General features: G+C 41.0%; 2 protein-coding genes across 2 annotated transcripts; both read left to right on the top strand.

Moving 5' to 3' along the window:
• Positions 1-16,646: 16,646 nt before the first annotated feature.
• Positions 16,647-18,573, top strand: LOC119414632 (C2 calcium-dependent domain-containing protein 4C-like). The gene is made up of 3 exons (XM_037681733.1): positions 16,647-16,720; positions 17,188-17,939; positions 18,022-18,573. The coding sequence occupies exons 2-3, from the start codon at positions 17,220-17,222 to the stop codon at positions 18,571-18,573; spliced, it is 1,272 nt and encodes a 423-aa protein (XP_037537661.1). The 5' UTR covers positions 16,647-16,720; positions 17,188-17,219.
• Positions 18,574-21,449: 2,876 nt separating this feature from the next.
• Positions 21,450-24,065, top strand: fem1a (fem-1 homolog a). The gene has a single exon (XM_037681732.1). The coding sequence runs from the start codon at positions 21,602-21,604 to the stop codon at positions 23,453-23,455; it is 1,854 nt and encodes a 617-aa protein (XP_037537660.1). The 5' UTR covers positions 21,450-21,601; the 3' UTR covers positions 23,456-24,065.
• Positions 24,066-25,649: the final 1,584 nt, after the last annotated feature.

Genomic DNA, 25,649 nt, shown 5'->3' with positions numbered 1-25,649 from the left:
CATACGCAACATCTTTTTTTGGTTGCAGATTCCTCAACAAGTTTGATGGGTCTCATTTGACGTTCTGTGTTGCGCTTTTGACATCATAATCAAAGATTACTGAAAAAAATTAAAGTGATAAAAGTATTTTACATTTAAAATAACATCTTGGAGGTCAGATAAGATGCCAACGAAGGCCACATTTGGCCCCGGGGCCTTGAGTTTAACACATATGGTCCAGTGGTTCTTCACTTAATGCTCCTCAACCTCCTTCCTGAAGGGGAGCGGGGCAAAAAGTGTGTGCTGGGTGAGTGGGGTCATTCATGATGCAGGTGGCCCTCTTCCTGCATCTGGAGGTGTAGATGTCTGTGATGGTGAGGATGCTGACTCCAACAGACTTCTGTGCAGCCTTCACTACTCTCTGCAGCGCTTTCCTTTCTGCATGGAAAAATAAAGCTAACACATCACGCAGTGCTTTATCTAATTGCTCTTTTTGGCTGATTTAAATATACTTTCTCTGCATACTATTTTTACCATATAGTAATATTTCATGATGTAAAAAGATAGTGAGAGCTGGTCTTTCTGTGGGGCTTTCTACCTTCATTAAGATGCATAATTTAACCAGTTGCTTAATTGGTCCCCTTCTTGTCAGCCACAGGTTTACTAAACAGTCTGATCTCATGAAATATAACATTCTAAAGTCATGTTAGGTGTCACAACTATATATTTCTGCATATCACTGTGTGCTATACACTGAAAAGGAATGAAACTGGGTGAGATAACATCCAGTCGTGCTGTATGTTGTTGCAATATAATATTTTCTTGCACTTGGCATCATGTCACATCATGTGTTCAAACTTTAACCTAAACAATTGTTTAGAATTTAATTTTGAACCATGTGGTACAGGCAAGCTTGAGTAAGCAGAAAAATGCGAAGGCTATAATCTTTATGACATTTCGTTTGACATTTATTTTAAGTTTTCAGCACTGTTTCCTGAAGGAGAATTCAACTTCCATCGCTGCCTATGCAAATAATGAATACTGAAATCAATTGTTTTCACCCTGCTGTACCTCAACACACACTACACACACTACACACACTACACACACACACAACATATAGAGCTGCTAGTTTCTTTGTGATGTGGGACCAATTGTTGCATATCAAGCCAATAGTAACAACAGCCATAACATCCAGCAGTGAACACACCATAATGAAGGCAGTGCTGCAGAAATGCGTAGGTAGGTTCTTATGTTTCAGCAAACGAGCCCATGTGTTCTGCTTTTACACATTTGTTTGGCTTCTACATAAAACGAGAGACTATTATATATCATATAGAGAAGTCATTTCAGGCAAACTGAAGAAGTTGAAACTAATAAAAACTGGATGAACCTGTCACCACAGAGCTGTTTTTCAGGCTGTTAGAGAGCAGCGTTCAGCCACTGACTGGTTCTGCTGGATGGAGGAGATCTTTTGGTAAACTGAGCAGCCTAACGGCTGTTTACACTCTGCAATCATAAGAGTTTAGAAACACAAAAATATGGAAATGTTTTCAACATTTACCAGTACTTAATCATCTCTCAGTGTAATCAAGTATTTCTCAAAGTAACTGAATAACTTTTTTTTTAATACATATAGTCTTTCTCTTACTACGTTAGTGGTTCTACTGATCATTATTGTATTAAAATGTTAATCATTTATTAATAATAAATGTAAATGCTCCTACAATGTACTGAAGTCTCCAGTTCCTGGCTCCTGACTTGTGACATGTTTAATGAAAATTTAAATATATATATTTTTTTTGTGCACTGAAGAAACTTTACCTGCTGCCACAGAACAACTAAAGAAATGTCTTTTGATGAACAAATAATATTTCTCTTGACCTTATAATAGAACAAATGGGAACGTTTTTGAGACAAATTTGTAGTTAGGTTTTATCTTCATATGTTTGGAGAATGTGAAAAAAATACTTGGCAGGTCAAATTTTTCGACAGGATTTTATTTTGTTGTTATTGATCCTTTGATAATATAAAATGATAAATGAAAATTTTAAACTTGGTTGGACGAGTCTGAGTATCTGTTCTGTTTTTGTTGTTGTTTCATAGCAATCCAACAAATAATAATACTTTTTTTTTTTTTGGGGGGGGGGGGGGTAGGCTGCTCCCTTCTTCAGGAGTTGCCAGTGAACTAACTCACATGAATTGTTTTTACACCAGCTGTCCTTCCTGACGCAACCACAGCCCTCTGTGTGGAGCAGAGAGCTGTTATTTAGGGCACCCGGGGGAGCAGATGGTGGGGGGTAAGGGCCTTGCTCTAGGGCCCAGAGTGGGGCAAAGGAAGGTGGAGGCAGGTGTGGATGCTTCACCTTTCACACCTACATTTTGATGTTGTCAGTCCGAGGAGTTGAACCGGCGACCCTCCCGTCACAGGCCCACTTTTTCTAACCTCTGTGCCACCACTCCCCCTACAACAATTAATCAATAATACTCGGTCTAATTGTAGATTAACAACCAATAATTTGAGAACACTTTTATATCTCATCTAAATCAAAACAAATGTGTCCAAGATGATCCAAAAAACAAAGAATAAAGATTTAGCATTTCTTGAAGAATTGCAAAATATCTGCCACGTTTCACGTTGGCGTTTCAGACTAAAATCATCTTTATGTTGAGTTGTGGCCATTTTATTCAAACCTTGGCAATAACATTAAGCACAGTCTCACACAATGAATGACGCTCAGCCACTACCAGATAACATGTTTGCTGAACATCTGTAACATTGACTGAATTGTAACTATTGTTAATATTTTGTAAGCTCAGCTGGCAGTGGCAGACATCTTTATTGAATTAGTTATTTCCTGAAAGTTTCGAAAAGTCAGTGGTTTATGAGATATTTTGCTAACCGAAGCGTAAAGTTTACTCTAAATATATAATGACAAAATAAAACTTAAAAATTGCTTTCATGCAAACACTCCAACTATATGTTGAGGATAAATCTTAGCTACTTGCACACCAAATTTAAGGGCAACATCTGTAAAATTGCTAGAAGTTTCATGTTTACTAAGGTTGAATGACTATGGCAACCATCTTGAATCAGATTGAATTCCAAAATATTTCATGCAAATATTACTTTCTGCAAGTTTCTTTAGATCTTGTCCAGCAGAGATCCATGAGACGTCAGACAGACACACAGACCGAGACAAAAAAGTTATTGCTCGCCTTTTACCTTTCGACAGCTGGCAGTAACGAGGTAAACGGCATACAGATACCGACAGATGGTGCGAACGGCTGAGCAGAACAATCTTTTTACTGAAAGGAAAGCTCTTCTTATTACAGCATCAAAGACTTTATGATTTGTGCATCAGATGGCTGTCAGTTGAGGTGATGAGCGAGGTTTTGTGCGTCGATGTAGATGGTGTGTGTTCATGGAGATTGTCGTCAGCAGAAACCTAATTGGGGCAAGAGTCGGTGTGTTCCATCCACGGGGCTCGGTTGGAGAGGTCCAAGAATCAGATAAGTGTGCAAGGCCTCATTATATTGGTCCAATTAAAAGTGACAGTCACACCACACATGTCTGTTTGTGCATGTGTGTGTGTGGGCATACACACATGTTCAAACTGTACAAACCCCTAACAATTATGCTATTTTATTTTAATTTTATGCTATTAAAATATGTTGTGATGTTTCAGAATTTTTGAATATAAGAAATGTGCTTTTTTTTTTTTTTCTACTTGGGGTTTTGCCTCAGCTCCATCCATCCATGTTATTATAATATTGGTTTAATCTTTTTTTAAATTCCAAACAAAAGGCTTTTAGCAGTGTGTGGGTGGGAGGTATGGTTCTTTTCTGATTTTTCTTTGTTTTACTTTGTTTTACTCGCTGTAACACTTTGTGCTTCTCGTACTTTGTTTTGAAAGTTGTTCCACACGTAAAGCCTGGTATTTGCAGAAAGCCGGGGTTTACTGTGGATTAGATGTGTGAAAACAAGAACATTTAATACTGTGTTCTTTTTTTGACAGTGTGATGTGCAAGAACACTTTGAAGGAGGGCTTCGTCCATCTCTCATGACAAACAATCATCCAGAACGCTTCTAATGAAACTTGCTGAATAGAATATATATAAATTAACAAACAAACAAATAACAAAACAGTCACAGAATGTTAATGATCAGGGCTAACTTTTTTTTTAAATTGTGAGTTAGGACTGTTGGAGTCAGCCTCCCCACCATCACAGACATCTACACCTCCAAATGCAGGAAGAGAGACACCTGCATCATGAAGGACCCCACTCACCCAGCACACACACTTTTTGCTCCTCTCCCCTCAGGAAGGAGGTTGAGGCGCATTAACTGTAGAGCCACTAGACTGAGAAACAGCTTCTACCTGAGGCTGTTAGGCTCATGAATCTCTAAAATAATCACATCATGTTGCTGCTGATCTGTTTCATGTTGCTGTGTTCATTCATGCTCATCTGCTCACACAGACTCATGTTCGTGCTGCTGTTCGGCGTATTTATTTTATTTTTTATGCTACTAGTGCTTAGCGTATTTTTAGTTAACGTTTTTCTTAGTTCATATCTTAGATCTTATTACTGTTTTTCTTTTACATTTTAATACTTTTGTTGGCCCTAACTGGGACCCTGTGTACACAATTCCGTTCCACCACATGTACCACATGGGGTGTGTATGACAAATAAAAAACCTTGAATCCTTGACATTCAACCACTATGCTCTATGTATACGTTTAGGAAAACAATATAGACATTTGTATTTGATCATTTAAAATACATCTTATATGGTTCAATTTAAAAGCTATTTAAAATATGTCATTAAATTATTTTGTTTTAATAAAGTTTTAATAAGTGTTAAGCCTTCTTTTCCAGTTGAACCAAAACTTGAACTTTACATTACTGTGTTTCTTCAAAGTTGTTTGGTGTAAATTTTATGCATTTTCTTTGTTTTTGATCTTTTGGTTATTTTCTGTTAAACTGACTGATGTTAAACTGACTGATGTTGCAAAGATCATTTACTTCAACATGATTAGCTGCTGATTCTGTCTCATTCCTTTTATGGTTTACATTGTTAAAACAAATTAACAATTTTTACTTTAATGTTCTTAAATTTTTTTACTTAGATTTAACTTTTTGCCTCAAGGCAAGAAGATTGCAGGATTGCCTCCTGGCCTAGGGCCTTTCTAACAAGGGGGTTTGTTTTTTTGATGGTTTGTTTTTGTTTCTTTGTCTTTTGGCATAATTTTTGTCTGTAAAAAAAAATGCATTTGGTATTTATTTATCTTTCCTAACTGTGAGCTGAAGTAATTCAAATAATAATAATAATTTAAATCATTCAAATGAGTGTGAATGAGAGGGAGGCTGCATGGTCACAAAGGTGCAGGACTTCGAGTAGTTAGGGTCAACTGTCCAGGAAAGTGGGGAGTGTGGTAAAGAGATGGAAAAGAGAGTCCAGGCAGGATGGAGTGGATGGAGAAAAGTTTCACAAGTGATTGGTGACAAAAGGGTGGGAACAAAGGTCAAAGGAACAGTTTATAAGGCAGTGGAGAGGCCGTGTCTTGTTGTATGGTCTGGAGACAGTGGCACTGACAAAAAGACAGGACAATGAACTGGAAGTGGCAGAAATGAAGATGTTGAGGTTCTCCTTATAAGTGACAAGGATGGATAAGATTAGGAATGAGATCATCAGAGGTACAGCACAGGTTGAACTACTGGGAGATAAAGTTAGAGAGACCAGACTGAGATGGTTTGGACTTGTCCAAAGGAGGGACAGTGGGTATACTGGTAGAAGGATGTTAGAAATGCAGCTGCCAGGAAAAAGACAAAGAGGAGATATATGGATGCAGTTAGAGACATGGAGGTAGTTGGAGTGAGGACAGAGTGAGATGGAGGAGGATGACTCGCTGTGGAGACCCCTGAAGAGGGAAAATATGAAAAAAAGACCATTATATCATAACATACCATTTTCTTTGATCACTTTTGTTTCATTCTATTACATTTCTTTTTACTTTTGCTTGAAATAATATTATGATTCGTTTGTTTTAGAGTTCCACTGGTTCCTGAGAGTTTCTGTTAACTGAGAAAATCACCCATAACTTTTTGGATGACCACCTTACCTGAAGTAAATTTAGAATTAAATAATTAAACAGTGTCCCTATAAAGAATGCTGCAGAGAACTTCTGACTGATGCTACTAAGACAGACAAATCAATACCCCCCCCCCCCCCCCCCCACACACACACACACACACACACAAAGACACACACAGTTACATTTGGCAACTGTTCCTGGCAGTAGGCGATAAGTATCAGATGAACAATCATTAAAGCGCACATTTCCGTTATGTATTGAGCAAAGAAACAGGATGAAACCAGATTTAAACGTACGTGACTTGTGGTCAGCATGCTCAGATATTTGTTAAGATTCCTGTCACTTTATCTAAAGAAGCAGCAATAGAAAATGTATGATGTACACTCTTTTAACCACGTGCTCTGATCATTGAGAATGTTTCTTTGTTAATAAAGTCGAATACTTCACCTCTTTACTTGATGAGCTGCCACTGGGCCATAACCTTTAAAATGCATATGAATCATAAACTGTGGAGAAATTGCCTTTTTGTGAACGTGCAGCGTGACTGCTGAAAACTTTGCAGATATTTATTGAAGCAAAAACTGATTAGTTAAAAATGAAACAGGTAGAACAAATGCTAAAATTAGTTCAACCAAAGCCAAAATTGGGTAAATAAATGAATAAATAAATAAATAAATAGCAGGTAAACTAAAACTGACAAGAACAGTAGGGTCAAAATCACTTACAAAATGTTTTAAAATCAAAATTTGCATGTAACATGTATTGTAATAGCAACTACAAGTTAAAAATAAAACTAGTATACTTAGGCGAATTTCAAAAAGCACATCGTTTTTAAAGATATGAAACGTTCTCCATTCATTTCATTGAGGAAAAATAATAAAGTTAAATAATGTTTACAGTAAAAGCATCAAAGTTATAATATTATATAACTAAAGGTCACAGCTGTAATGTCCTGGCATATAAATTGATAAAATAGATGGACGTATGCCGAAGTAGTTCCAGTCCCAAAAAATGTGCAAAACGATAAATAAACAAGAAAACCATAGCTTGAATGCTGACTCAGCTTATATAACATTACCACCATCATAACGGTGTTGCTGTTCATTATATAAAAATAATACCAAAGATATAAAGGCAAACTTTAAATGTGATTTGTGTTCCTCCACAGCGCATCATTAGAAAGCTGCAGACTTTTCCCAGTCAGGATGCCTTCGCTTCATTAAAAAACAGAACAGATGATGAACTTCCTCTTCACCACTGAGAGCATCTTGATGTGCTGCATCACCTCCTGGTGAAGCAGCTGCTGCACCTCTGGCAGAAACACTTTGCAGCGTGTGGTGAAAATGACCAAGTGTCTTTTCAGGATCTCATTCTCAGTCACTTTGTGATGTCTTCGACGAAACAACGAAGGCTTCAGCATCGGACGTGAAAAACATCGAGTTAAAGTTTATATTATAGCACATTTACAAACAATCTCAGCCGACAAAAGTCTTCTACAGTTACAAAATCATCAGTAAGTATAATTTACAGTTTATAATAAAACAGCAACAAGTTGAACCAAAGTAAAATCAATATGCTGCTCATGGACTCAGTCCAACTCCTGGACTTTTGATTTTCTGCCATCTGGCAAGAATTATTAGAGCAAAAACACTCAGAATGTGCAACAGTTTCTTCCCACCAGCTTTGACTTTATTTGAGCTTTTAAATTGGCTCCAGTCACTTTGCAGCTGTTTTCATGTTTACATTACATACATTTTAGACATTATTTATTTCATTAAGTCTTCAGATATGAGTCCTGAGTAACACCAGGATATTTTACTGTGTATTTATATGTATGTAAGTGGGTGAAATAAAATTAAAAAAAAACAGCAAACTTAACCTCGATTTTAACAGCTCTTAACACAGATGTGAACTTATTCAAAGTAGATCTAATATTTTATATTCCCCTCACACATGGTCTCATTTATGAATCACTTAACAAGGTCCTTGTTAGTTTTTAGGTCTCCGAGGCTGTGGTTGAAATGCTCACCTGTTCACTCACTTCATTGTGGTCTCTATAGTATAGACCATATAGAAGACTATATAAGTAAACAGCTTGGAGTTATTGCATTTCGAACACGGCTTCACTGCAGCATACATCATAATTATGCACTGAGTATTTACAGCCAGGTATTGCATAAATAAACGCCAACAAGAAAGGTTGAAATGCACGCCTGCATGTGGTGATGGACAGCATAATTTCACTGGTTTGAGCTGAGAAAATCTCATTAACATCATCTGTCTCCATGACACTGACATAAAATGCATTAACACATATGAGTTAGGCTACACTTTGTTGTTGTATTGTATTTTTGTCAGGCATTCATGGATTGCAATTGTAGCTATATTAAAATATTCAATATACAAAAATTATATATGTTTTTTAGTTTAGTATGTGGGCTGCCAGTCTTGGCCAGGTCTCTCTTGTAAAAGAGATCTTTAGATCTCAGTGAGACAAACCTGGTTAAATAAAGTTGTTATTATTATATTATTATTATTTTATTATTATTATTATTATTATTATCATGTGGACTGAATACAATTTAAAGCAGATGAAAAGTTAAAAAAAACAACTATCTTACAAATGTTTTGTTCCTTCAAGATGTCCTAAATCATATTATAAAGTGTTCCTATTGCGTCCTCCACTCCCCTTCGTGAACGGTATGACACAGTTCAGTTCAACAATGAGCTGTAGACATTGTAGACATTATATTAGCTACAATTAGCCTGCGGTGCCAGCTCAGACCATACATTATGGTATATTTCCACCACTGAAGTGTACAACTTCTGTACACTGCTGTGACACCATGTGGTGATGTTATAGGGTACTGTACAGTAGATGAAAAATTAGGTCAAAATTTAACACCACTCCTAAATAGCTGACATTATATAAAGCGCTAAATAGTAAATGTGTGGACAATTCAAACACAGTTGAAATATCCCCAGATTTTTCACTGCATTTTGTCAAGATTTTAATGTTTTTGTTTTATGTCCGTCGTTTTAAACTATGAGGTTTGATCCCTGTGAGCCTGCATTTATGTCCATGTGTGATCCATCACAGCAGGATCTGGCAACCATGGACCCAGCAGGCGAGTAGAGAGCTCGGACATTTTCCTCTGGCTTGCTCTCTTCGGTTTGTGGAGGAAACTTATGTTTTTTCTTTTTAATTTTTTGAGAAGTCAAGAAGAAATCTGTTAGAAAAAGAAGTTTGAAATTCCAAGCAGGTATTCGGACACATAGAGTTTCACTGAGCTTGAACCAACATGAGGAAGTTCACTTGGTTTTTCAGAATTTCGACAAAACTGCCAAAGGAAATCTATCTGGGACTGAGGGTCTGAGGCACATGGGGGGGTATCTTCCTGAGGGTCTTTGTTTCATGTCTGCCTGGATGGTTCATCATGTACCAGGATATCTCTCTTGATGTGTTCTTACTGCTCAGTGAGAGCTTCCCAATTCTTTGAGGGGAGCAGTACTTGTCCCGTCTCACAAACCCCAGGTAACAGAGTAACTCACTGCTTTAAAGCGTCTGTGTGGGGTGCCATTTTCAAACAGACTGTGAAGTTAATACCAGAAAATAAGGAATTTGGTCTGTGATTGAGATGTTGATCAGTGTGCCACAATCAGATATCAGTGAGATGGTTCTTTTATCTTCATCAGATTTAATTGTATTACAGTGTTGATTTAGATCCTGCAGAACTCACTCCTACGAGATGGCTGCTCATACCATGACAGATCCACCTCCATGTTTAACACCTGACAAAAACACCGTGGGTTGAATACATTCTTTGGCTTTCTCAACACAGAAAATACCCTAAATGGAAGTCAAAGACATTTATCACTGAACGTTATGTTCATTTGATATTTAACATTTGTCCTTTTTGGCATTAATGAAATTCCTCAAGGAATTTATGCTGGTTTAAAAGTGCATATAACAACTTTTAGGCTTAAGCCCTTCTTTGCTCACTTAAAGGGTTTATTAAAGAAATTAGTAATAATTATTAATGAACATTTTAAACAGCTATGTATTAATTTACATTTGGGTACAACACATAAACCTGTCAGAAAAGATCAGAAAATGCATTAAATAAACAAAATGGAAACAACGCAAACAATAAATGCATTTAGCACCACCTTAAGTTATGCTTGCAAAAACAACAAGTGAGGAAATAAAACCCAGAAATGAATTAAAACTTTATATTCTGATGAAGAACACAGAACATTAAATGGACTGTAGCACTTTTCTATCTTATACTCAAAGAGCTTTACACTACAATCTGTGCTCTCATTTACCCATTCATACAGCACTCTGTTCTATACAAAGAATAATCAGTCTTTATCACATTCATACACCGATGGGACACACATCAGAGGCAATGAGGGGTACAATGTCTTACCCAGGGACACTTCAGAATGTGACTGCTGGTGGATTCGAACCCCCAACTCTTTCATTGGAGGACGACTAAGAGCAACCTTCACATGAATTTGGAAAAGACAAAGAAGATGGTTGTGGATTTGAGATGGTACAAACACACCTACTCTCCCCAAACATAGGAGGTTCAGCGGTGGAAGTGGTCTCCAGCTACAAGTACTTGGGTGTGTACCTGAATGACAACTGACGCTGGAGCAACAACACCACGAGCCTGATTAAGAAAGCTCATCAGAGACTCTACTTCCTCAGAAGGCTGAGGCGAGCTGGTCTGGGAAGCTCAGTCCTCATCTCCTTCTACAGGTGTGCAGTGGAGAGCATCCTGTGCTCCAGCATCAACGCGTGGCATGGAGGTTGCACAGCTGCAGAAAGAAAAGCTTTGCAGAGAGTGGTGAAGGCTGCACAGAAGTCTGTTGGAGTCAGCCTCCTCACCCTCACAAAGAGTGGTTTTGGATGTTATCAGCCCATTAAATGGCCATTATTAGTTGTTATCATTCCCATATGTAGCGGTCAGACTGTCCCGCCTACCTCCTAGTAAGTTTAAAGGTATGTTATTATTGTTATTATCGTTGATAATAGGCAGCGTCACATGGGGCTAAACCAGGAAGTGTTATTTTTTCAGCCCCATGTAACCCTTTTCTTAAACCTAACCTTACACCTAACCCACGACCAACCCTAAACTTAACTCCCTAACCCTTGTGCCTGAACCTCACAAGACCCTAAACCTAACCACCAGACCCTTCACTCTGAACCTAACCACGTGAGCCTATTATGAGCGCTAACAATGCTAACAACGTAGCCCATTATCATCACTAACAATGCTAACAACATACCTTCAAATCCACTAGGGGGTGCAGGAGGGGCAGTCTGACTGCTACATATGGGGATGATATAAGTAATAACGGACATTTAACGGCTGATAACTTTCGAAGCGGGTGTCACAAACATCTACACCTCCTGATGCAGGAAAGGGTCACCTGCATCATGAAGGACCCCACTAACCCAGCACACACACTTTTTGCCCCACTCCTCTCAGGCAGGAGGTTGAGGAGCATTAAGTGTAGAACCACTAGACAGGGGAACAGCTTCTACCCTGAAGCCGTTAGACTCATGAATCTCTAACCAGGATTATCACTGTGAAAAAAAAATTAATCAACTGACAATTTGATTGTTGATATGTGCTGCTGATTATTCATGCTACTGATCTCATGCTGCTGATTTATTTCATGCTGCTGATTTATTTCATGCTGCTTTATTTATTCACACTCATTTGCTCACACAAACTCATGTCCATGCTACTGTTGTTCAGTGTATTGTTTTTGTACTACTGGTGCTTAGCGTATTTCTTGGTTCAAATCTTAGATCTAACTACTGTTTTTCTTCACAATTTATACTTTTGTTGGATGTAACTGGAACCCTGTGTACACAGTTTTGTTCCACCTCATGTACTACATGTGATGAGAATGACAATAAAGACCCTTGACTTGACTTGACTTGACTTGACTTGACTTGACTGCTCTAGCCACTCTGCCATGGCCGCCCTATATTAAAATTTGTTACAAATTATTAAAGATTTATCAGTTGCCTCCTATAGTTATTTGGAAAGTTTATGAGCCTAAAATACAAAAACAGATGTTACAGACAGAAACATCTGTCTCAGTTCATGTCAGTTACAACCACATCAAATTTTAGGCCAATAACTGTAAATTAACTGGTATATATGGGCTAATGTTGATTAGCTGTGGCAGCCATGTTGAATTGAAATGGAACATTTAAATTTCTCCAAAGGTCAGTTTGATGTACATCTAGTTTCTGAAAGGTTTATTGAAATCCAGTGACAGTGGTTTATGAAACATTTTGGTAACAAACACACACACACACACACATATACACACACCTGCTTTCAAATATTGGCAGCGAGCAATAAGAAATGAAAAGTAAATAATCTCATATTTAGTTTGTAATAGAAAAAGTAAGTGAAAATTTCTTTATATTCCATAAATCTATATTTTCTTTAAAAAAAAAGTTAAAAAATATGCTTATTATTAATAACATCTGATTTGTTGAGTCGAAAGTGGAAACAGAAAATCCAAGTTTTGTTCTTTTAAGAGTGAAGGCCTAACAGGAAGTATTAACGGAAAACAAAATGTGACAATGTTCAGTCAGGTCATCTGGATGGTTTATTTTATTGCAGAGACATTTCATCCTTCATCCAAAGGACTTCTTCAATCTGACGAGCCACCAAACAAACTGATTCTCAAAAACATCATACTCCAAACAAAACCCTCATTGTTAGGAGGGAAAATGAGTTTTTATTTGTTTAATAACTGAAACACTCCAAATTATTAATAATTTCTTTATTATGTTTTCATCTACTAATCATTTTTTATGGAAATTGTTTGATCTTTGAAAGTAGTGAATGAAAAGATGCAGCTTTTTCTGTGAAAATAGATTTTCCTGCAGGAACTAAGCACCACATTTGATGTGCCGTTTTTACACCAGTGGGGAAGCAGTTCCAGAATATGCATCTAAAGAAGGAAGCTGTGTTACATGTTTCTGTCGGGGTTTGGAGCAGTAAAAACAGCAGGGCGTACAGATCTAAGGGCTCCATGTGGGACACATTCTGGCAGTGTATCAAAGTCAACAGCATGACTGCGACAGGAAGATTTATGGGTAAACTGGGATTTGAAAAAAAAAAAATAATGCAACAAAATCAAAATAAAAGAAACTGTAGGTATTTTGAACATTAGTTCTTTTTTACTACAATCTGTAGTGACTGATGTTAAAACAGCAGCAATGCAGTTTCATCCATCCATCCATCTTCTTGCTTCTTCTTGCCAGAGGATGCTGGTCCAGCAGTCTGGGTGGTGTGGGACACCCTGGACAGGTGTTGAATTTTTCAACGGAACACAGAGGTAAGCGAGTTAATCAGCCAACCTGCACACTGCAGGAAATTTTAGAATAAACCTAACATGCATGTTTTTGATCTGTGGGAGGAAACCAGAGTACCTGGAGGATATCTGTTGCTATGCCTCCCAAGAAATGCAGTTTAGAAATACATTTTTAAAAGGGCAGCTCAAATTATTTGAAGAGGGATTCTGTGGAATGGTTATGAATGATTGACATCTTACCAGATATTTCAGCACTTTGAATCACATCAGCTTAGAGAAGTGTGCATGGTTTGGTATGGGTTTGGTGCAAGAAGAAGGAGAAACTTTTTATTTATTTAATGCAGACAGACAGTAACCCTCTCAGAAGCAGAAAAAAAGACAAACCACCTTTTTTAGTAGTGAGAGTCTAAGGAAGCAGGTCATGAGCAACAAGATAGGATTTGTAAACTGGTAAATTCACTATGAAAGTTACACTTTATCATGTTTGATCCAGTTTGAACTGTAAATAGCAACCCACAGGCCAAGAGTCAAACAGAAGGTTTACTCAACTCTGAAAATATATCTCTTGAGAAAATGTTACTAAAAAGAAAACTGAAAATGAAATACTGAGTAAAAATAAGTATTTGCTTCAATAATTTGCCCCAGACCATCCACAAAATAAAAAAACACACAGAACAGAAATTCTCCTAATATTAAAAAATACAATAAAATATAAATGCCCAACCCTGTGATGGACTTGCAACCTGTCCAGGGTGTCCCCCACCTCTCGCACAGTGATAGCTGGACATGGGCACCAGTGACCCCCATGACCCAAAAAGGAAGAAGCAGGTAAAGATAATGGATGGATGGATGGATGGATGGATGGATGGATGGATAAATGCCCAAACTTCTTAGAAGACTGAGTGCCAGTCTGAAATAATTGTGCATAAACTTGAGGTTATTAAACACGTATATTATTGGTTTGTCAAAAAATGTTCAAAGCATTGATTACATGACACAACTGCTTGCCACGCTCGTCTCTTGCTGCAGCTGTCTGATCACCATGACCACTGGGTCGTTTTCAACACAGCTGATCTGAATCAAACTGGTCTTTGTTCCTCCACAGTATTCATGCTTAGAGCCACTGTTGGTGTAGAGTGGTTAGATGTTTTCTGTGCTCACTAGTGATCTACTGTGATTGACAATTTTCCATCCATCCATCCAGCCATCCATCCATTATCTTTACCTGCTTTTTCCTTTTCGGGTCACATGGTGCTCATATCCATCAGTCACTGCGAGAGGTGGGGGACACCCCGGACAGTTCTCCAGTCCATCACAGGGACACATAGAGACAAATGAGACAAACAACCATTCACTCTCTCACTCACACCTAGAGACAATTTAGTCACCAATGAGTCTAACATGCATGTTTTGGTCTGTGGGAGGAAACTGGAGCACCCAGAGAAAATCGACGTATGCACGGAGAGAACATGCAAACTCAAGAAAAGGCCCCCCATGGCTGCACCAAACCATCGTAGTATTGTAAGAAATTTGTGGGTGACACAGGCAGAAGGTCTTGGCTAGAATGTCTGAACCATCCAATAATCACCACACATATTAGGAGGTTAAGAAAATAAAGTTTTTTTTGTTAATTAATTTAATATTCCTAAAACAAGGGGTCAAAGGATCCAACTTAAACACAGAACTGTTCATCAAAAGCAATTAATGATCCAGATTCAACCAACATGCAGGTTAGGGGATTCATAAAACTTCCCCCTCCTAAAACCAAACCCTGATCCTCAACCCAAGAAAACAAACGGAGGCCTATAATAAAGTTAAAAGGAATTCACTCAGCTCGCACAGCCGGCAAGACTCCTACTGAGGGTCTGGGCTTGTGATCTCGCCCAACATCCTGGTAATTGACTTGGCTGGACGACGACCGGACCTCCTGGATTGGCTCCACACCAGATCAGAGCAGCCAACAAGAACAGCAGCCCACAGGAACAGGAGCAGAACAAGATGGTGACTGCACCCAAGCCCTGACTGTCTAAAGGAGGCACCGAGGCTTCCCTCCTGACACAGGAAGATCTAACCACCTTTTCATCGCGGGCAGTCCTAAATGACTGCAAATGATACTTGCCCACCCCCCACCCCCCCACCCCCCCACGGTTCCAAAAGGGTCAGTTTGTTTGAGAGACCTTTAGAAGACCTGTCTTAACTCTTTTGGATGTATGGAAGATGGAACATGCATCAGGACATTTATTCAGTGATTGCACACACCTGTCCTGATTATTCTCTTTCTCCTCTGATGAGTCTTGCCCAAGCGCATCACAGTATGAATGCATGCACCATTACAGGTTTCTGCCTAAATAATCCTGAAATATGAAATGAAAGTAATTTAACGGTAAAAAAAAAAAAAAAAGGAATCTTTTCAGATTAGAGCTGTTATATAGGTGGCAGATCTTTTCCCCTCTAGCTCATTATGTCTGATCAGAATTAAACGTTGTTTCTTTTAACGAAGATCGTTCAAAAGCTATCCTCAACAGGTAAGATACTAATTGTTCAAATCTGTTCTTTAAAACCCCGCTTTAAAATGATCAGAACTGTTTTAAACAGTTTAGTGGACACAGCTTGAATGTGTCATGGTGGTGATTTTTGTTCTGCTCTGTTTGCCAACATGCGTCTTTGTTTTTGGATAAGAAAAAATAATCTTTAACACATTAAGACAAAAGCTTTTTCTTCATTGATAAAGGAGTGCAGATGGTGGTAAGAGACAGCATATTGTTCCTTTACATAACTCTTTTACAAGGAAGTCCAATTATGGTGTTTCTTTTTCATGATCAGCTCCTTCTGACACTATTTAGTTTTTGACAACAGCCTGAAACAGAAAACACCTATCACGTGCACAACTGATGCAACCACTATGAGGTTTCATCTAAGAGATTGTTTTAAAAAAAAATGTCAAGAAGAATTAAAGAAACAAGACATTTACAACAGTTAGTGTGAGATGAGCTCCAAAATGTTCCCCTTTCTCTCCTCCCCTTGTTGCGCGTGTCTGGGTGCGCGCGAAACAGTTTTAGGATGAATATCATGGGAAGGTCTCACCACCTTCTCATTGGCTCAGGAGTCAGAGAGACCCCGTCATATAAAGCGGGAGTGTCTGATCCAGAAAGCCCCCCCTTCCCGCTGGCGCGCGCTAAGGACCAGCGCAGGAACGCTCCGGTGTTTTACGCACGGAGCGCTTGGAGAGGCTGAGACCAGCACGTTCCGTTTCTCTGAGAGGGAAAGAGGAGTTTAAAATCCAACAGGTGGGTTCATCTGACTCCAGGAGTCCACTTCTGGGCGAAAAAGTTGTTTTTATTAAAACATTACTTATTATTATTATTATTATTTTTATTTTATTTTATTTTTTTTTTTTTGGGGGGGGGAAGTATTTTGTCTCGCAATCAAATCGCATTTATTTTGGATTTATGTCTGTCTTGTTTAATAGTTTGTAGTGCTGCCATGTTTTGAAGTTTAATTGAATGGTTTTTTTTTTTCAAATTATGTTTAAAAGTTTTGTATTTGGGAACAAAAGTAGCCACTTTTTGTAATAGTTATTTATGATTCATCTATTTATCCCACATTAATAGCTTCCTGCTTCTAAGGGGCGGGGGGTGGGGGTGTAGTTGTTTATGAAACTGTTGTAATGATAGTTCACTAACCTCCTCAATAAAATGTGATTCTGTTTGTTAACATGTTGTCTCCTCTTCGTGCATCACTTTCCTGTTGATAGATAAACTGTCAGCTGGGGGTGTCTGAGTGGGCATGTGGTTACTGGAGAAGCTCCGCAGCAGTGGGACACATTCCCACCCCCCGCAGACAGTCGAGGCCATCCCAGTCTCTGTTTACGCCAACGTACTAACTCCAGAAAGGATCCCGGATTTCTTCATCCCACCCAAACTCATCTGCTGCCCACCGGAGGAGTCCTCCAGCCCAGAGGCTAAGCACTGCCCCCCTCTGAGACCCTCCTCCTCCGACCACGCCATCTGCAGTCAGAGCCCCAGGGCTCGGAGCAGCAAGAACCCCTGCAGCCCCCGCCTCTTCTCCCGCAACCTCCAGAAGTCTGCCAACCGTCACATCATCCAGATAGAGAGTGCTGATGAGCCTGGCTCGGGGGCCACGGGCAGGCTGGGTGCCAATGTGAACACCAACGCTGACCCCCAGTCCCAGACTGCCATGTCCCTGCCTTACGTCCCCAAAGCCCAGACCTCGTATGGCTTCTCCACCCTGATGGAGTCTCCCCACACCCGCCGTAAGGAAAGCCTGTTCCACAGTGACCCCAGCAGCCCCCTCACCTCCCCGAACTCCCAGAGGCGTTCTCAAGGGGGGACTCTGCTGGCCCCGGCCGACCCCAACCCCTACCGCTACTTCAGCGGCGGAGAAAGCGACACATGCTCTTCAGCTGAATCTTCCCCTTTTAACTCCCCCCTGCTGTCCCGATCTGCCTCCCTCCTTCGCTCCATCACACAGGAGACACAGGCCAAGGTGAGGCCTTCCATGTGCTCTGACTCCAACTTCAGAGATTCTTGCTTGAAGGTACCTCATCTTTGTTCTTTCCTTCTCTCAGGTGTCTCGTGCTAAGCGCTCCTTGGCTCGCCACAGTTCTCTCTCCACGGACGAGTGCAGCTCGGCAGACAACAGCCCCAACGCGCAGCGGCGTCGCACGCGCTGCCCACCCTCCCCCGCCTTCCGCGGGCGCAAACCCGGCGGCTCCAGGAGCGCCGCGTCGGATCCCCTGCAGCGTGAGCACACCGTCAACCTCCACAAGGGGGGGACGCTGAGACTGAGCACCCACTACGACCCGGAGGCCGCGCGGCTGAGGGTGCGCGTGCTCGCAGCCGAGGCCCTGTACGACAGGCAGACGGACCTGAAAAGCATCAACTGCTGCGTGGCGCTCTACCTGAACCCCGGGAAGCAGCAGAAGCAGCGGAGCACCATCATCAAGAACAGCAGGAACCCGGTGTTCAACGAGGACTTCTTTTTCGATGCGGTGCCTCAGGCGCAAGTGAAGAGTCTGGCCATGAAGATAAAGGTTGTGAACAAAGGAACGAGTCTGAAGAGAGACGTCCTTCTTGGAGAGAGGGAGGTGCTGCTCAGCAAGCTGCTCGCAGGCCTCTAGGGAGCCCCTGTCAAACGAGTACAGCTCAGAGAAAGGGGGCCCCTCCTCTCTGCTGACCTTTTCATCCCCACTGCACCCATCTGACAACAGGAAGCATACTGATGAAAAGGTGTACTGTGCTCACTGCGCTGTGTGTCAGTTGAGTTCATCAGGTTATTGCTTAGTTAGTCGGACGAAACTGAGGAAAAACCAACAAAGTTTGAGTGTTTATCGGTAAATTAGCAAACGAATGACAGATCTGTGTTCGTCTTGTTTCTATCAATCAACAGATTGGATGTTTTCGTCTCGTCAGCTGTTTTGCTAAAACGATCCTGTTTAACGTGAAGCCGTATTTTTGTATAAAATCCTCACGTCGTGCGTGGAGTTTTGCATGCAGCTGTGAATTTCTGCGTGCACGGAAGACTTATTTTGTGGGAACAGTTTGTGCAATGTTTTGTTAATATGACAGATGTAATGATTGTTTCGGAACATGTAAATAAAGAACAGGACACATCTCTGCTAATGCCCTTTATTTAATCACACCTTTTGTCTCTGTGGGTTTGTCTTTCAAACGATTTCTGGAAATAATTATCTTTGTCGCTTCCTCCATTCTGTCTGAGTTGTTTGAGAACGAGAAAGGCAGAGAGTCATTTCTGGTTGTCTGCATGCAATATTGTCTCTGTGAGTATTCAAACTCCCTGTTTAATTTGAACGCCACACATCCAGTGGATGCTGTCCTCCAGTGAATTTCAAACAGTTATTGAGGATGACAGGAAGTCAAGTTATAGCTCCTCTCACCATCTGCTCGGTATAGTCATTATGAGTTTAGTAGGGTTGGTTAATGAAACTGTTTTCTCCATTACAAAGGATGTACAGACAGAAGCTTGCAGGCAATAATAAAGAACTTCATCCTAAAGTTGATCTTATGCCTCCTCTGCTGGTACAAATCAGAATGACACGTTGGAAAACCCAAAAGTAAAGCATTAAAATAATTTATTTTTATTTAAATAAGGAGTGCATAATGGTATTTTTAAATTTAGAAGACATCATCCTCTCAGGATGGGGATAACATTTTTAAAAAGAAAAGGAAAACATCAGTTTCTGAACATGTTCAGGCTTTCCAACTCTTGCATTTCATTTATCAATCAACCTTTATTTATACAGGTAAATCCCATTGAGCCTCGAGGACTCATTTACAAGAGAGACCTGTTTTCAACAAAGAAAGATGACAACAATGGGCAACAGCAACAACAATAAACAGTTATAAAAAAGCATACTACAGGGTTTTTTTTATTTTTATTTTTTTTTAACAAATAGGATGGCTAAAAGGAAAAGGTAACAAAAAAAACAGCTACATTCCAAGACAAATGTAGAAAACTAAAAACAGGAACATGTCAGCATTGGACCCTGCCAGGTGTCCAACAGATTCTTAAAGACACTTAGAGAGGTCAAGGTCGAGAGCTTCAAATCTTTTTGTAAGATATTCCAGGAAACAGGAGCGGAGTAGGAGAAGACCCTTTTGCCTAGTTCAGTCCTCATTGAGGGAACACTGCAGGTAATAATGTCCTGAGAGCGCACTCCGTAGCTACACTCACACAAAGACATGTAGGAGGAGATGTATGAAGGCAGCAGACCTAGAAGTGATTTAAAGAAAAAATATACCAGTGAGAGAGTCTGCGTGAAGTTAATGATGTCCAGTTAACCAGTGAATACAGGGTGCAGTGGTGGGTACGATAATCACAGCCAGTTATGAATCTTAGTGCACCATGATAGACGGCATCCAACATCTGCAGGGTTCTTGTAGGAGCATTCATGTCAATAATATCACCAAAATCAATTGAAGGAAGGAAAGTCACAGATACAAGGCGTTTTGTAGCATTCAGGGTTAGACAGGATTTGTTTCAGGATTTATTTATACAGGTTAGTCTCATTGGGCCTCGAGGACTCATTTACAACAGAGACCTGTTTGAAGTAACTCTCAGCAAAGCAGCACCCATCTGGGACACGCTCGTCTGATTCCAACGAGGAACCGTTTCTTGCAGATTCAAGAGCGAAGAAATGAAGTTGGGATTTTATTTTATTTATTTATTTGCTTCTGCAGGCAGATCACAGCTTTTATTGGCAAACTAATAAAAAGTGACAATTTAACTGAAGTCTCACACTTCATGGACTTAGAAAACTGTATTAAAAACAGCTGAATTAGTCATTAAAAAACATGTACATTTTTTACTATTAGTTATTCAAAAAAGGTTTCTGAGCATTTTTTTTTTTTTTTTTTTTTCATTCAGTTCTGTTTAAATGTGACAAAAAGTGAATTCAGTTTATTTATATTGCCGTCACGTCACGACAGAAGTCATCTCAGGGCACTGAACAGAAACATTCATATATATTAAAACAAGTGAACAAATGAATGAAGATATATTTCTGGGGAGAAACTGTGTTAAGAACTGTTTCATCAAAACCCTTGAATCAGAATTTGACTGATATTTTTACACTTAAACGATTCTTCTTAGACGTTAAAGACCTTGCATCACTTAAAGAAACTTTTGTGCGATTGTATAATTATTATAATAATTACAAATACTAATATGCTTCATAATAATAATAATGAACTTCGTTGTTATTATCATCCCTATTTTAAAAGTTATTATTTCATCTAAATGTTAAATTTAGTGTGTCAGCTGACATTCAGTCTACCCGAGACAACCTGTTTAAACCACAACAAACGAACCCATCGAGCCGGTAGGAGTTACCTCAAATGCATTATGGGAAATGTAGTTTTTAATCAACGAAATTCTCCGCTTGGAGAATTGACACGAACTCCGTCAAAACTACGTTACCCACAATGCTCAGCTGAACTCATAAACAGAAACATGTCAAACAGCAGAAACGCCATCTTGACAGCACCCTCAAAATGGCAGAAAGATGAGCCCGGAGCCGAGTCCAAACCAAGGTTCTGTTCGGCTCTTTAACACCCGGCGAGCCCGTTTTTCCCGCACGCGAGGGGTTATGGGGTTGGCGTCCCGCGCGGCAGCACACAGCCTGTGAAATGGATATAAGCACGGCGGTTTTCAACGCGGCCAGAGATGGTAAGCTGAAACTTATCCAGAAGTTGTTGAGCAACAAAACTCCCGAGGAGCTGGAGGCTCTGGCGGAGGAAAAAACCCAGGGAGGCACCGCTCTGCTGATCGCCTCGCGACACGGACACTTGGAGGTCGTAGATTACCTCGTGGAGCACTGTAAAGCAAATGTTGAGCTCGGAGGCTCGGTCAACTTTGACGGCGAGACCATCGAGGGGGCTCCGCCGCTGTGGGCGGCCTCGGCGGCGGGTCACCTCCCGGTGGTGAAGTCGCTGCTGAAGCACGGCGCCTCCGTGAACAACGCCACGTTGACCAACTCCACGCCGCTGCGAGCCGCCTGCTTCGACGGCCACCTGGAGATCGTCCGCTACCTGGTGGAGCACAGAGCTGACATGGAGGTGGCTAACCGCCACGGCCACACCTGCCTCATGATCTCCTGCTACAAAGGCCACAAGGAGATCGCCAAGTTCCTCCTGGACCGTGGTGCAGACGTGAACCGTAAAAGTGTGAAAGGAAACACGGCGCTTCACGACTGCGCCGAGTCTGGGAGCCTGGACATCATGAAGATGCTGCTGAAGTGCAATGCCCGCATGGAGAGGGATGGGTACGGGATGACCCCTCTTCTGGCTGCAAGTGTAACGGGTCACACGAACATCGTGGAGTACCTCTCCCACCAGCCTCGCACCTCCAGAGAGGAGCGCATCGATGCACTGGAGCTGCTGGGGGCCACTTTTGTGGACAAGAAGCGTGACCTGTTGGGAGCAATGAAGTACTGGAGAAGAGCGATGGAGCTAAGGCAGACGGGCGACAAAACTGGATCCCTGGCCAAGCCCCCACCTGGTCCCCCGATTCCTGCCTACGGCTGTGCACAGGAGGTGAACACCGCTGAAGAGCTCGAAGCCTTGATCACAGACCCAGATGAAATGAGGATGCAGGCTTTATTGGTCCGTGAGCGCATTCTTGGGCCATCCCACCCGGACACTTCTTACTACATCCGATACCGGGGGGCTGTGTATGCTGACTCGGGCAACTTCGAACGCTGTATCAGTCTGTGGAAATATGCTTTAGAAATGCAGCAAAGCAATTTGGACCCTTTGAGTCCCATGACAGCTTCCAGTTTCCTGTCCTTTGCAGAGCTCTTTTCTTTCGTACTTCAGGACAGGGCCAAAGGCACCCTGTCGACTCACATCACTTTCCAGGATCTGATGATCGTGCTGGGGAAGAGTGTGAGGGAGGTAGAGCGAGCGGTGGCACAAAGGGACAACCCTCCTGAAGTCCCTCAGTTCACCAAGGCGCTCTCCATCATCCTCCACCTCATCTTTTTGCTGGAAAAGCTCGAGTGCAGCACCGAGCAGGAGCACCAGAAGAAGCACACGGTGTACCGGCTGCTCAAGCTCAACCCCCGAGGCCGCAGCGGCTTCACTCCCCTCCACATGGCCGTGGACAAAGAAACCACGTCTGTTGGCCGCTACCCCGTAGGCCGCTTCCCCTCGCAGGCGGTGGCGACGCTGCTCCTTGAGTGCGGCGCCGACGTGGATTCGCGCGACTGCGAAAACAACACGCCGCTGCACGTCGCTGCTCACAACGGTTGCGCGGAGATCATGGCTCTGCTGATAAAGGAGGGGGCTCACTTTGACGCGACCAACGCTCAGAGGAAGACGGCCTACGAGCTGTACGATGAGCACAGCAGCGGACACCCGACGCTCTACCCGCTGAACTACATCACCCTTCAGTGCCTGGCAGCCCGTGCCGTGGAAAAGCACAGGTTGCCGTACAGGGGACTGATCTCCGAGGAGATGGAGGCCTTCATTGAACTCCACTGAGAGACGCCATCATTTTTCCACCTGTTCATCCCTGCTCTTTTACAAATGTCCGAACCGTTCGCATCTTCTTTTCTCTCCATCCTGGCTAAACATTGTCTCCAGACCAAACCATAGCAATAAACCAGTTACTAATTTAAAATCACACGGACTTTTAAATTGATTATCGTTTTCTACTACTGTTTAAATACCGGGTGAAAATTCCACCAAATAATTTTAAGAAAGCAGTATAAGTGGGATTTATGTGGGATTTCTGCTGGAATATTATAAGATGGGTGTTAGTATTAATAAGAAGCATTTCTTCAACGTGTCCAGATGAAATGCATGAAAATGACGTGTGGTAGTTCGATTATTGGTTTGCAAACCCATTCAAAAAACTAAACTGTTTTTTTTTTTTTCACTTGTTCACATCTGCTGTGTCTCTTTAATAAGGGTTGGGATTACTGTGCCAAAACCTCACCAATACACGAAGGTTAGCGCATTCAAATGTCTGTACCGGAGGAGGCGCAACTCTATTTTCTTAATTATTCAGACTGTGATTCTCTATGCCAGCCTGCAGAACAAATACTTGAAAGACTTGGAGATGAGTGGAATAAATTGGAACTATTTAAAACAGGCTGCTACGATTGTTTTTTTTTATTTTTATTATTATTAATTCTTCCAAATCCACAAACTTTTCTAACAAATGTTCGTTTTATTCCAGTCTGGACTAAATTGGCTTTTAAAGCCAAAAAAAAAAAACACAATTAAAGGGAATGCTTTGTGCTGATCCAACACATTAACAAACTAGAGCTGATTAAATGGACGTACATTTCTTACCTTTTAAGGTTATCAGTTTTCTTTCTCTGTGAATGGTTTCAAGATCATTTTTCTCTGGGTGATCACATCCACAGCCAAGATATTCAGTTTCAAGTCAAAAGAGCAACTTCAGACGCTTTCAAAAAAAAAAAAAAAGCTTCAGTCTTCTTTCCAAAAAAATTATTTGCTCGGATTTGACACGTTGCCCGTGAGTTGATTGGAACCGTTGACCTCTCCAGTCTTTGTATTTCCACCTTTTTAGTCTTATACTTTTGTTAAAGTGTGTTCCGTTTACCTCGTGCTATGGTGAATGTTCGGTTTGTGCGTCTGTGCTAAGCACCGCCGAGTTGAACGCTCAGGCTTTCGAAGCGGCGCTGCCTTTGTAACGGTTTAATTTCACTGAGCGGAAGTTTTGTTGAATAAAAATTCACCGTTGCAACGTGTGTGTGCTCGTGTGAATGACGGCTTAAAGGGGTATAATTGTTTTTTGGGAGAAATGCCGCTCTTCTGTAGTTCTGCACATTAACGGTTGCAGGTCCATAAATGTTTTTTAGACGCATCACGTCAGAGTGAGCATTACTAAGCCGTAATCATTGACCTCGTCGTATCAGCTCTATATCGGGCTCACATTAACTCGAGAGCGTTGAAATAAAGCACAACGGAAACCTGATCTTTCTGATCCCTGATCTCTTAAAGTATAAATAGACCGCAATTAACGTCACTGCTGCTGGGCAGAGGTAGAGACGGGGCACCCACCTTGCTAATTTTAGGGGTCTTTCGTCCAAGCTTCAACTCTAGACATGTGTAATGTAATCCTGTCGGGCAGGTCACAGGATAACGATGCACGCACACGGCCCAAGATGTATTATTTTTACAGGAAGCGGGCGGTTTCAAGTGCGTAGTGTAATAATTTTAATATACACTAGTGGGACAGTGTTGGGTTTGTTGGCTGGTTTTACGCCGCCATAAGTTGAAACAGCTCATTTCAGAAAGGTGTAGACAACTTGACCTCTGACCTCTTGGTAGACCCTGAAAAACAGCTATTAGTGTGAGGTTGATACAGTGATAGAAACTCCGAGCCACAAGTGTTACATTTGAATGAATATTAAAATTGGATGCAATGTTTAAAAAAAAAAATAATTTTTAGAAGCGTTTACAAAAATGCTGCCAAGAATTTCCTGTGTGCTTTGTGTCCTCCATGAGGAAACTGAACCTCCCACTAGATGTCAGTAGCAACAAAGAAAATAACCAAACTGAAAGCCTTTGTCCTGTAAAATGCAGATAAAATGCTACAAAACTGGGCTTTTTATTTATTTTTTATTTTTTGGCCTTTGTTTGATTTTTACATTTCTTTCAGTCTTTATGTTAACAGGAGCAGAACACATGTTTTTATTTATAG

This window comes from Nematolebias whitei, chromosome 9, assembly GCF_014905685.2.
Source record: "Nematolebias whitei isolate Nwh7 chromosome 9, NemWhi1, whole genome shotgun sequence".
Taxonomy (NCBI): domain Eukaryota; kingdom Metazoa; phylum Chordata; class Actinopteri; order Cyprinodontiformes; family Rivulidae; genus Nematolebias; species Nematolebias whitei.
The sequence above is the reverse complement of the archived record's forward strand: the minus strand, read 5'-3'. Positions and strand labels throughout refer to the sequence as shown.

Coding starts and splice junctions, on each gene's coding strand:
- LOC119414632 (XM_037681733.1), top strand. CDS start 17,220: ATGTGGTTACTGGAGAAGCTCCGCAGCAGTGGGACACATTCCCACCCC. Junction 17,940..18,021: donor CACAGGAGACACAGGCCAAG/GTGAGGCCTTCC, acceptor TCCTTCTCTCAG/GTGTCTCGTGCTAAGCGCTC.
- fem1a (XM_037681732.1), top strand. CDS start 21,602: ATGGATATAAGCACGGCGGTTTTCAACGCGGCCAGAGATGGTAAGCTG.